Here is a 13,564-nt window from a genome sequence, read left to right as displayed (position 1 = left end):
GCCGTGCTCAACGTTATGGGCATTTTGGGTCCTGGTTGTTAAGCGGTCGTTCAGCGAGTCACACAGTCATTAAGCAAAACCGGTTTCCCCACCGACTTTCGTTGGCTGAAAGTTGGCTGAGAAAGATTGCAAATGGTGATCACACGGCGATTTTGGGATGCTGCAGGCACCGTAAAGACACACACCGTGTTTTCTTTTCGGCTTCCCAAAGAGGCAGAAATTCCAAAGAACTTAAGAACAGAATCCCGAGAGGATCTCTCACCTTGATAATGATGCTGCCGCCACATGAAAATGCTGCTCCAGTGAGACAGGTCATCGGAGACGATGGGCAGCCGGTTCCTCCAGGTCTTCACCACGGTTTTCATGTCATGGAGGCTGTTGTTCCGCCCGAGGTTGGCCGGCTGCAACCCTGCGTTGATTTGGGCAGCCTCTTGGAGTTCGATGATCTGCTGGGCAGCCTGCGGGAGGGGTGGGGTGACGTAAAGGAAGAGGGGGAGGAAGAAGAGGAGGAGGGAGGAAGAAGAAGAAGGAGAAGGAGAAGGAGAAGAAGAAGAAGGAGGAGGAGAAGAAGAAGATGATGGGGGGTGGGAGGAGGAGGAGGAAGAGGCAGAAGAAAATGATGAAAAAGATAAAGACCAAGACCAAGAAGGATGAAAAGGAGAAGGAGGAGGAAGAAAAGGAGGAGGAGGAGGAGGAGGAGAAAAAGACGAAGAGGAAGAGGAGGAAGAAGGAGAAGGAGAAGAAGAAGGAGGAGAAGAAGAAGATGATGATGATGGGGGGTGGGAGGAGGAGGAGGAAGAGGCAGAAGAAAATGATGAACTACGATGCCTTTGGTATGACCTGAGCATAGCTCATAAAATCATCTGTTACAACGTCCTTCCTGTCGAAGACTACTTCAACTTCAACCACAACAATACACAAGCACACAATAGATACAAATTTAAAGTGAACCGCTCCAAACTCGATTGCAGAAAATACGACTTCAGCAACAGAGTGGTCAATGCCTAGAATGCACTACCTGACTCTGTGGTCTCATCCCAAAATCCCCAAAAGTTTAACCTTAGACTGGCCACTGTTGACCTCACCCCATTCCTAAGAGGTCTGTAAGGGGCGCGCATAAGAGCAACAGCGTGCCTACCGTCCCTGTCCTAATGTTCCCTTTAATTGTATTTATTTTATGTATTCAATTTATGCTTATACGTATATATATTATCTAATATGTACTTGACAAAATAAATAAATAAAATAAAGTCCCAGCAAACATATGAACATTGCTGAAATTCAAATCCCAGAGAGAAAGTAAACTGATAGAAGCCACTTGCAGACCTCCTTCGAGAAAGATAAGGACTCGTGTGAGCTATTCATCAGCGAACTCAGGGATCTGCGTCTCGTACCCCAAAAAGTTAGACTTCGGGCACAAATCTCTGGAAATAAAATAATTTAAGCAAAGAGGCCTCCTTCTCCCACTCACCCATAATTGCCATGGTATCAGCTCCCCACAAGAGCTTCACCTTCTTCCTACCCCATTCATCATATAAATTTAATTTCCAGGCAGGTGCTTAATCACCCACTATCTGATCTGGGGGGGTGTGGGGGGAGAAAAGTAATTACTGCGGAGTAGTTTTATTGCCGTGTTGCTAACTTGTCATTCACAGCCCACCTAAGCAATCTAATAATGGGGAGACGATTGAGGTTATCCGCCCCTCTTAGCCACCATTGGTCGAACCAAAGTTTGTCGAAGAAACCACCCATAAATTCGAAGAACCCGTTCAGCTCTGAATCAAGAGCCTACGAATTTCGGAAAAGCCCTGCTCTCTGCGTGCTTTCTTCCACTGGTTGAGACAGGGGTCGGCAACCTTAAACACTCAAAGAGCCATTTGGACCCGTTTCACACAGAAAACACCGGGAGCCACAAAACCCTTCCCGTGCCTGACTTATTTCTTGAGCGGCCACAAAACTAGCATATGTAGTTGAATTAAACATTCTGAAACTTTTCTTTTCTTGGATTTATCCATGGTTGGTCTACCGGGGGTTGAAAAGCTCAATAAATCGCGTCCCGGCGAGTGTCGCACATTGGCGGTTGTGACGCATAATCTGAGTGACAGGGAGCCGCAGCAGAGGGGTGAAAGAGCCACAGTTTGCTGACCTCTGACTTAAGCGAAGATTAACTATCCTGGAATAATTTTTGCAAACATATGGGACAAAAATCCTCTGCGTTTCATTGTTTGCTCTTATTCTGTAGTTAATAGGATAAACCTTGAGAAAGGCTTGGTGTGGTGGAAAGTGGCCTGGATTCCCAGGAAGAACGGACTGCATTCCAGAGAGACAATGCAGTTTAGATAGTTTGTGTATGGGAATGAGGGTGAAGACAGCTCCTCCTCAACGGTTCCCAGAGTTTTATGTTTTAGGGAGCAGGTAGTCTGCTGTAGTTTGGCAAGATTCTGTCTTTAGGTGAGGAACAACAAACCAGGGCTGTCAAACTCGCGGACTGTGGGCTGGATGCATGATGTGCTGGCCATGCCCACACCCAGTTTAGCGAAGGCGGGCGGGGGGAAGTCCAGATACGTCACGTGACGCTGCCGTGACAACGCGAGTTAGACACCCCTGCAATAAAGGAAGCTACTTAGAAGTACCTTAGCGTGTGTGTCTCTTGGGTTTTAAAGAGTTTGAGAAGACTTGGGCATCTCCAGAGATCAGCTGGTCTTACCTGAAGGAGTGGGGTGTGGACGTGAGAAACCACCTGTGGAAGTCTTCGCCATTCTCGGATGGCCAAGCCGCTGGCCATTTCCACCAGGCGCTCGATGAAATTCAGCTGCTGTTCGTCAGGATGGCAAATGGCCAAATATCCCCTGTACATGTTGACTTTCCATGCCATCTCTTTAGGGCAACTGAGCTCCACCTTGGGGCAAAAGAAGAGCATAGAAATAGCGTCAGGAGCGAGGGAGTTCCTGCCCCCTCCTCAAGAAGAAACACTGGATGATTTTAGAATAGAATAGAATAGAATAGAATAGAATAGAATAGAATAGAATAGAATAGAATAGAATAGAATAGAATAGAATAGAATAGAATAGAATAGAATAGAATTTTTTATTGGCCAAGTGTGATTGGACACACAAGGAATTTGTCTTGGTGCATATGCTCTCAGTGTACATAAAAGAAAAGATACGTTCATCAAGGTACAACATTTACAACACAATTGATGGTCAATATATCAATATAAATCATAAGGATTGCCAGCAACAAGTTATAGTCATACAGTCATAAGTGGAAAGAGATTGGTGATGGGAACTATGAGAAGATTAATAGTAGTGCAGATTCAGTAAATAGTCTGACAGTGTTGAGGGAATTATTTGTTTAGCAGAGTGATGGCCTTCGGGAAAAAACTGTTCTTGTGTCTAGTTGTTCTGGTGTGCAGTGCTCTATAGCGTCGTTTTGAGGGTAGGAGTTGAAACAGTTTATGTCCAGGATGCGAGGGATCTGTAAATATTTTCACGGCCCTCTTCTTGATTCGTGCAGTATACAGGTCCTCAATGGAAGGCAGGTTGGTAGCAATTCTTTTTTCTGCAGTTCTAATTATCCTCTGAAGTTTGTGTCTTTCTTGTTGGGTTGCAGAACCGAACCAGACAGTTATAGAGGTGCAAATGACAGACTCAATAATTCCTCTGTAGAACTGAATCAGCAGCTCCTTGGGCAGTTAGACACAAGATGAAATTGTGACTTATGTTAATTACATCAAAGGTTCTTTTTTCTTTCTTTCCCCCTTTCATTCAATTGAGTCTAATTGTTTTAACAGCTCAGGAAAATTACTCAAAACCTGGCCCTTCGGTTGAGAAAAAGCTAACGAAATCGATTTCGATATATTCCAGATAGTCCTCGACTTCCGATAACTGGGACCAGAATTTCCGATGCTAAACAAGGCGGTTAAGTGACTCACTCTTGAGTTTAGGATCTTTTTTTTTTTTTTTTGCCAGGGTGATAGGGCCGTGATAGCTCAGGCTGTTAGAAGCCTGTTATTAGAACACAGCAGCCTGCAATTACTGCAGGTTCAAGCCTGGCCAGAGGTTGACTCAGCCTTCCATCCTTTATAAGGTAGGTAAAATGAGGACCCAGATTGTGGGGGGGGCAATAAGTTGACTTTGTAAATATACAAATAGAATGAGACTATTGCCTTACACACTGTAAGCCGCCCTGAGTCTTCGGAGAAGGGCGGGATATAAATGTAAATTAAAAAAAAAAAAAAGCTAAGTCCATAGGGAAGCCTGAGTCACTTAACAACCCAGGCAACTAACTTATCCGCTGCGGTGTTTCAACTTCACAACGGTGGCCAGGAAGGTCGTAAAACGGGGCAACAGCTCGCTGAACCAATGTCTCGAAATTTGGGGGCTCAGTTGCAGTCGTTGAGACCACCTGGACATTAAACGACCTACCGGGGAAAACTCATCAAGACGAACCAGCAGCATTAAGATAATTACGCTTTGCAAAATTGCATTTATGGAATTATTTCTTCTTCTTTTTTTTTTTAAGAACAAAAAAGGGATATAAAAAGAAAATCAGAACAGCTCAATTCATACCCTGAGTTTTTTTGGAGGGGAAGGGATGTTTCGCCCTCCCCTCTGGAGTTCATTAGTAAAATCTTCATAACCGAACATCCCTCATTCTCTCCAAGCTCATTGAGAGAAAGTCCAAAATCCCAGCGGCTGTCGTATCCTTTTAGCTTGCAAGCCTTTTACAAGAGGAAGAGCTGTCGCAAATGATCTATTCACTTGGCGGCAATTCAAGGCCTCTTAGGCTACGCAGCAATTTATTCTTTACCGCACAGCTGCAGTCGAGGGTACACACACAGACAAACACAGACAAACACACACCAAATCCCGCGGCCGCCCAAATACTCTTGTTATAAAATTATCTTCAGAGGTATCCGAAGGGTTTTGGTGTCTCTCGAGAGACTTCCCATTATTTTAAAGGAAAATAAATATACTGGACCTCCGTTTTTAATGGTGCGGGGGAAGAAAAAATAGGAGACAACTTCCTGGTTCAGGGTTGGCTTATCGTGATGAAGCGGATCCTTCCTTGTTGAAGGACAAATTTCTTTCGATTAATTGGACCTCTATAAGTGCTTCAGTGGCTAAGACGCTGAGCTCGTCGATTGAAAGGTCGGCAGTTCAGCGGTTCGAATCCCTAGTGCTGCCGTGTAACGGGGTGAGCTCCCGTTACTTGTCCCAGCTTCTGCCGACCTAGCAGTTCGAAAGCAGGTAAAAAAGGCAAGTAGAAAAATAGGGACCACCTTTGGTGGGAAGGGAACAGCATTCTGGGCGCCTTTGGCGTTGAGTCATGCTGGCCACATGACCACGGAGATGTCTTCGGACAGCGCTGGCTCTCCGGCTTTGAAAAGGAGAGGAGCACCACCCCCTAGAGTCGGGAACGATTAGCACATATATGCGAGGGGAACCTTTACCTTTAAATCTAAGTGTACTTCCCTGCACTGCAGAGATTCAAATGCATACAGGTATCGCTTCCCAAACTTTGCAGCACAAACTGAGAAAATAACAGGAGTATCACAATCACACAGCTGTGTGCAATGACACTAAGCTTATATATATATATTAGTGCTTCTAATCCTGCATCCATTTAAACTGAAGTATCATTTAGCTTGAGGATGGTTCTGCTGGGTTCTTGGCGGAGTTCCTTGGATAGACTCACGATAAGAACCTGTTTGAAATATACATTTGAGGAGCTATACAAAGGGGCTTCTTATATGTTTTGTGGTGGTGTTTTGTTGTTGTTGTTGTTGTTAAAAAAGCACCATTATATTTGAAGTTCTCAAATATCTCAGCAGGCCTGAATTAGGGGTTCAGTGAAGAGAAGCCGTGTTTTAAAAATCAGCCTTCCTCCAGCAGTTACTTATCTCAAATTTCACCTAAACGGTTCACGTGCAGAGTTCCGTTTAAGAGGCAAATAAGCACACTCCATTTCAAAGGTGGAGATGACTTAGCTACAGGATGCAACCGTGCGCAGTCTGGGACAAGCAGACCAGTGGTGGAATTCATTTTTTTTTTACTACCGGTTCTGTGGGCGTGGCTTGGTGGGCGTGGCAGGGGAAGGATACTGCAAAATCCCCATTCCCACTCTATTCTAGAGGAAGGATACTGCAAAATCTCTATTCCCACCACACTTCATCGGAAGGATACTGCAAAATCCCCATTACCTCCCCACTCCAGGGGAAGGATTTTGCAAAATCCCCATTCCCATCCCGGGGAAGGATATTGCAAAATCCCCATTCCCATCCCACTCCAGGGGAAGGATACTGCAAAATCTCCATTCCCACTCTATTCTAGGGGAAGGATACTGCAAAATCTCCATTCCCACTCCACTCTGCAGACAGCCAGAGGTGGTATTTGCCGGTTTTCCAAACTACTCAAAATTTCCGCTACCGGTTATAGCAGTCATATAACACTTCAAGCGGTTTATAGAGTCAGCCTATTTGCCCCCAACAATCTGGGTCCTCATTTTACCCACCTCGGAAGGAGGGAAGGCTGAGTCAACCCTGAGCCTGGTGAGATTCGAACTGCCAAATTGCAGGCAGCCGGCAAGCAGCAGAAGTAGCCTGCAGTCCTGCACTCTGACCACTGCACCACCACGGCTCAGGATTGTTGCAACATGCTAAAATTTTCCCAGCTAAAAGCTTCACACGCATCAAATTGATTTCCGATCCTTTTTGGGTTGCCAATCTTTGCTGCCACGAACGGCCATACTGCAGGCTATGGCGATGTGAAATGAAACAGTGGCCGACTGATCCCTAATGCACTTTTCTTTTGAAACCATGCCATTCCAAGCTGAAATACATCTCAATTAGAGCCAGCGGGATTTTAAGAGCCTCCGCTTCCGAAGCCGGCTTTAAGCAAGCAAACAACAAAAAAGAAAGATTAAAGAAGGAAAATAAAAAAAAAAAAAATTACAGTATTCCAGTATTTGAGAGGCTGCCCCAAAGAAGAGGAGGGGGACAACCAATTTCCCAAGGCACCTGAAGGCAGGATAAGAAACAACCGATGGCAACTTATCAAGGAAGAGAGAAGCAACCTGAAATTGAGGAGAAACTTCCTAATGGTGAGGACAATTAACCAGTGGAACAGCTTGCCACCAGAAGTTGTGGGTGCTCCATCTTTGGAGTTTTTTAAGAAGAGACCGATCAACTGTTTGTCTGAAATGGCATAGGGTTTCCTGATTGAGCAGGGGGTTGGATTAGAAGACCTCCAAGGTCCCTTCCAGCTCTATTCTGATTCTAAGTGTCTCAGACAAGTTGGCAATTTCCTTCTTGTGCCAAAATCCAAAACCAAAGGAACGCCACTACAGGAGCACAAAACTGGGAAAAAAAACAGACCACATCCAGCCAGTGACAGAAAACGGTACTTCTACAAAGGTATTTTAACAGTATTCCTACAGACTGATGTTGAGTAAATTATAATTACAGGATCTCTCTGTTCCTCTGCCTCTCTCTCTCTCTCTCTCTCATCGTCAACTCCATTTGGGAACATACCCAATTTCGCTGAGCTCTAATTATCCCTTATGTGCATAAACCGACGTTCCTTCTCGTCTTAACCGTCTCAAAGCAGGTCGTCTGGAAAATCAGGAGTGAGAGTAGCAAGGAAGGATGGGGCTTCCACTCGATGCATTCTTGGTGAATGGCCCTCAGTCCCCTTCCTGCCTTTTCTCTCTGCTGCCCTCAATGATCATGTTCTCGAAGACCCCTCCCAATCTCTTTCTCATTCCATTCGCTGACAATTCTTGAGGACTAGGGGAACTGGGGTATAGCTATAAATAAGATAGAGAGAGATAGAGAAAGAGAGAGACGGACAGACAGACAGAGGAAGAGGGAGGGGGATTCTAAGCTAGATAGCTAGATTATCCATGATTGATGGATGATAGATAAATAAGAGACAGATAGATAAATAAGACACAAGCTACCTGTGGCTTTCCGGGTGCGCTTCAAGGTTTTGGTAACCATCTTCAAAGCGCTCCATGGCTTAGGGCCAGGCTACTTATGGGATCGTCTGCTGCCACCGACTGCCTCCCACCGACCCGTGCGCTCTCACAGGGAGGGACTCCTTTGGGTGCCATCCGCCAGGCAGTGCCGACTGGCGACACCCAGGGGAAGGGCCTTCTCTGTGGGGGCCCCCACCCTCTGGAATGAACTTCCCCTGGGACTCCGTCAACTTCCCGACCTTCGAACCTTTCGCCGCGAGCTTAAGACACATCTATTTATTTGCGCAGGACTGGCTAGGTTTTTAATTAAATGTAGTTTTAATGGGGTTTTATTATTTTAATTGTAAATTTTAATTCGGCCTTATTTAATAAGTTTTTTAATTAGTGTTTTATTTCTGTATTTATAGTTATGTATTTGTTTTTTTAATAGGCTGTAAACCGCCCTGAGTCCCTTGGGAGATAGGGCGGTATAAAAATGTGATTAAATAAAAATAAATAAATAAATAAAGAGAGAGAGAGACTATCTATCTATCTATCTATCTATCTATCTATCTATCTATCTATCTATCTATCTATCTATCAAAGATAGGTAGGTAGGTAGGTATATATGCCCTCCCTTTTCTCCTCTTCTGTCGAAAAGCTGCCTGGCCACGAGACGAGACCGCTGAGCCGCAAAATCATTTGTCTGTATTCCCTCTGCAGGTACTCAATCAGCATTTTCTCCTCTTGAAGAAATCTTGAGGACAAAACCTACGAGTCCCTCGCGGGGCGGCTACGCACTGATGGCCGGAGAAACCAGCTGCTCCCTCCTGCATCAGGAATAATCCTACCAAAAGCAAGGCCCAGCCTCTGTCTGGATGTTTTGTGTCTGTCTGGTACATCTGCTGGCACTGAATGTGGAATTCCAGATTGCCTGACCTGGTAGATGGGAGCAACTGGGGGGGGGGGGGGGAGAGTTGTAAACAAAATGTAAGGGAAAGCAGAAGCATCAAGAAACAAAAGGCAAATGAATCGATAAAGGTAAAGGTTCCCCTCGCACATATGTGCTAGCCGTTCCCGACTCTAGGGGGCAGTGCTCATCTCCGTTTCAAAGCTGAAGAGCCAGCGCTGTCCGAAGACGTCTCCGTGGTCATGTGGCCGGCATGACTCAACGCCAAAGGCGCACGGAACGCTGTTCCCTTCCCACCAAAGGTGGTCCCTATTTTTCTCCTTGCATTTTTTACCTGCTTTCGAACTGCTAGGTTGGCAGAAGCTGGGACAAATCACGGGAGCTCACCCTGTTATGCGGTGCTAGGGATTCGAACCGCTGAACTGCCGACCTTCTGATCGGCAAGCTCAGCGTCTCAGCCACTGAGCCACCGCGTCCTTCTACAAACAAATTGATAAGTTTAACGAATTAAAAAGCAACCCAGCCAAGGTGGAGAGAAAGCTTGAAAATGCAGACATTCAAACCCACTTGGAGAGGCTTCGCCTGAGAATCTTCTCTTCTGCAACAGATAAATGGGGGCAGAGCCTTTGATCCCGTTCACAGCTCACCTGTACCAGGGCTTCCTTCATGGCCGTCCAGTTGGAAACACGCCAGGCGCACTCCAGAACCAGATAAGGGTTGATGTGACCCTTGGATTGGCCGTATTCCGTGAGAGATTCCCATTGATTCAGTTCCTTGGAACATCTACGAGCGAGAAATGCGACATTAAATCCAGTTCTCTAGTCAAGAGGAATTTTTTCTCCGATCCAAAGCAGGAAATCTAGCTGTCGTAACCCAGTTCGCTTATCTATTTGTATCCGGGCCTTTATTATTTTGACAAATAACTCAACCTATCTTCCTGTTTTCCCCCATAACAACAACTCTGGGAGGTGGGCTGGGCTGCGAGAGAAAGTCATCTAGCTGGCTTTCATGGCTAAGTCAGGACTAGAACTCACCATCTCCTGGTGACTGCTCCGAAGTCACCCAGTCAGCTTTGATGCCTAAGACAGAACTAGAACTCTCAGGCTCCCAGGGATTGGCCCAAAGTGCCCCCAGATGGCTTTCGTGCCTCGGGCAGGACTAGAACTCACCATCTCCTGGTGATCGGCCCAAGGTCACCCAGCTGCCTTTTTGTGCTGTAGAACTCACAGACTCCTACTGTCACCCAAAGTTCATTTCTTTCATTTCTAAAGCGGAACTAGAACTCAGTCTCCTGGTTTCTAGCCTGAAGCCTTCACCACTAGGCCAAACTGGCTCTCATATAGTGAAGATTCAATCATCATCTTTTAATGACCCCATGATCCCTTGCGGGGTAGTGTCTGGGCAACCGAATGGAGCCGAGTGATTACTGGCCAGATGCCTTGCCTGTTGCCAATGCGGAGTTATATTCAGCAGATATATTCTCATCGTGCCCAGAGAGAGAGAAAAATCTGCCTCTACCTAGAATCGAACACACAACCTCTTGATTGTGAGGCGAGAGCTCCACCTTTAGGCCACCGCACCACTCCTGTACTGAGGATTCAATAAGGCCGGTTAAATATTTTTTTTTGGGGGGGGGGCAAGGCTTATCCTATCTTTATCATTATTCTACCCTTGCAAGTGCCGGAACAAAGAGAGTTCGCTCAAAACACTTTTCAAAGAACGGAGTTACCTTCCCCAAACTCCAATTCCCGTCTTTCACTCCCAACTGTTCTCCTTCTTAGGAGCTGAATCTGAAACAGTTATAACTCTACTCCGTTTTGATTTGTGGGAATATTCACAGAGGACGTGTTCGTGGTACGAGGGACAACAAAACCGGACTTTTTTTCCCCTCTGATCGCAACTTTCATGTGGAATGAAAGACTTCTTCGGCAATCCATTCCAGTATATGCGAAGCCGAAAGCAGCCACAGGCCCTCGGGGAACGGAACAAAGTCTGCGGGGTTTTTCTCGAATTATTTTTTCCCCCTGAAATTTAGGTTAACTCTCATTTATTTACGGGACCGCCTACTGCTACCAAATACCTCCCACCGACCCATGCGCTCTCACAGAGAGGGACTCCTCAGGGTGCCGTCAGCTAGGCAGTGCCGTCTGGCGACACCCAGGGGAAGGGCCTTCTCTGTGGGGGCTCCCATCCTCTGGAACGAACTCCCCCCAGGACTTCGTCAACTTCCGGACCTCCGAACCTTTCGTCGCGAGCTTAAAACACATTTATTCATCTGCGCGGGACTGGATTAGATTTTAAAGTTATGGGTTTTAAGGGGTTTTTATTATTTATACTATTTTAAATTTGGGCAATAGAATAAGTTTTTTAATTGTTGTTTTTAATCTGTATTTATATGTATTTTAACTGCCTGTGAACCGCCCTGAGTCCTTAGGGAGATAGGGCGGTATATAAATTTGAAAAATAAATAAAAATAAATAAATTTATCTCCTTCTGGGTCTCCAGAAGCCCAAACGTTCATAACAACATCCTAAAAAAAAAAATACTTTTTTTTTTAAAAAAAGAAAGAGCAGCAATCAGATTTAACCGACTTTACCGAATCCAATGGTCTTCCCAGAGCTGATATTCAGGAAAAACAGCAGGGGAGGCGTTGTTTCGCTCGTGCTCCTTCTTAGCTTTCTCCATGGCTTTTTCGTAGGTTTCCTGAGCCTTTGAAAGGAAAGGGAACCGCTCAGTTTCTCCGGAGATCCGGAACGAAAGAAAAGCAAACGCAAGCGAACGAACCAACTTCCGCCAACAAAAGCCGTGGTGTTAGCTAGCGCTGAGCATCTCACGTCTGTGGGGAAAAGTCCTTCATTTAAATCAGCGGTTCTCAACCTGTGGGTCGCGACCCCGTTGGGGGTCGAATGACGATTTGCCAGGGGTCGCCTAAGACCATCGGAAATATGGGAAGTATACTTCGAGTCGAAGAATCGCGCTCCAATGGTTGCCTCCACAAGCCAGCTGCAGGCTCTTCGAATCGCTAGCCGAGTTCGGCTTCAGGCGCGATGAATTAAAAAAGAGAGAAATCTTTGCTCTGATGTCTCCCTCTCAAGCCAGCTGCAACCACTCCCAATCGCTAGCCTAATCTGGCTTCAGGCGCCATAAACTTAATAGGGGAGGAGTCTCCGCTTTAATGCCTCCGTCCTCAAGGCAATCGCAAGCAGTTCAGATCGCTAGCCGATACGGCTTCAGGCGCGATCAATTCAAAACGAAAATAATTTTACGGTTGGGGTCGCCACATCGTGGGGAATTGTATTAAAGGGGTCGCGGCACTATAAAGGTTGAGAACCACTGATTTAAATTCTCAGGGCTTGAATTGATCCTCGTTTGCCGACAATTGCACGTCAGCAAGATCACAAACAGCTCAACGGTTCATCAGCAAGGGAGCACCTTCACTTGCTTCCGATATCCAAGAAACGGCAACTTCAAGCCGACTTCTGGGGTCTTGTTTTTCACCCGATAAGATGGGTAGGGAGGGCCTGGTTAAACACACACACACACACAAACACACACAACCTGCTCGAAGAAGCCGTGCTGTTCGTAGGCAATGGCGGTGGCCGTCTCTGGAAACTTGCACCGTTTCTGCCACAATCCTGCCCACATGTCCTCTTCCTGTAGCAAGCAATACAATTCTGCCAGTGAGTCGAGGATTTCCTGGGTGGGAGGGAAGAAGACAAAAGGCAACCTAAGACCAATAGGGACTGGTTGATAATTGAGTTGGTCGACCCATCGAGGTACCCTCCCCTCCCTCCCTTCCTTTCCTCCCTTCCATCCATCCATCTCTCCCTCCCTCTTCAAAATCAGTTTCCTTTTTCTCTTCTTCCTCCCTTTTCAAAAACAGTCTTCCTGCCTCTACTTCCTTTCTTCCTTCTCTCCCTTCCTTCCTTCCTCTTCAAAATCTGTCTTCTTTCCTTTCATTCTCCTTCCTTCACTTCCTCTTTAAAATCAGTCTTTTTTCTTTTTTCTTTCTTCCTTTTCAGAAACAGGCTTCCTTCCTCTTGCCTTCTTTTCTTCCTCCCTCTACTGCTTTCTTCCTGGCTTCCTTCTGTCCCTTCCTTCACTTCCTCTTCAAAATCTGTCTTCCTTCCTTTTTCTTCCTTCCTTTTCAAAAACAGTCTTCCTTCCTCTTTACTTCCTTCTTCTATTCCTTTCTTCCTTCTCTCCCTTCCTTCCTTCCTCTTCAAAATCTATCTTCCTTCCTCTCATTCTCCTTCCGTCACTTCCTCTTCAAAATCAATCTTCTTTCGTTTTTCTTTCCTTTTCAAAAACAGCCTTCCTTCCTTCTCTTCCTCCCTCTTCCTTCCCTTCCCTTCCCTCCCTCCCTCCTTCCTCTCTAAGCTGCTGATGTTCTGTCCTCCTTTGCCTCCGTCCGAGCGATGGCTTAATTAGCCGGCACTATCAGCTGTGGCAGCAAACTAGCGAGTGTCTGCCAAGTGTCTCTGTTATCTCCCTCGACGCCGATGAGTCACCCAGGAACAAACAGTACTTCAGCTCTTAGTTAAACAGTCGATTTGCCTGCTACGAAGAGGCACAGCAGCTCTTGCTGCCGTTATATCCTGTGGGGTGTGGCTCCATGACTCAGCACTTCCTAGGCCTGCCCCACCCCTGCTTCTGTTGTTCCCGCCTCTCCTGCCTACGAAACCTAGGGTCCAG

The 13,564-nt window shown here is 46.1% G+C and overlaps 1 protein-coding gene across 1 annotated transcript in view; it reads right to left on the bottom strand.

The window, feature by feature from the left end:
• TRRAP (transformation/transcription domain associated protein) overlaps positions 1-13,564 on the bottom strand; it is a 141,439-nt gene that overhangs the window by 37,671 nt on the left and 90,204 nt on the right. The window contains exons 56-60 of the mRNA XM_058157098.1: positions 12,428-12,565; positions 11,466-11,578; positions 9,517-9,652; positions 2,708-2,899; positions 263-458 (exon numbers count right to left, since the gene is read on the bottom strand). Coding sequence (XP_058013081.1) covers positions 263-458; positions 2,708-2,899; positions 9,517-9,652; positions 11,466-11,578; positions 12,428-12,565 — 775 coding nt within the window. The remainder of the gene's footprint in view (positions 1-262; positions 459-2,707; positions 2,900-9,516; positions 9,653-11,465; positions 11,579-12,427; positions 12,566-13,564) is intronic.

This window comes from Ahaetulla prasina, chromosome 14 (assembly GCF_028640845.1).
Source record: "Ahaetulla prasina isolate Xishuangbanna chromosome 14, ASM2864084v1, whole genome shotgun sequence".
NCBI lineage: Eukaryota > Metazoa > Chordata > Lepidosauria > Squamata > Colubridae > Ahaetulla > Ahaetulla prasina.
The sequence above is the reverse complement of the archived record's forward strand: the minus strand, read 5'-3'. Positions and strand labels throughout refer to the sequence as shown.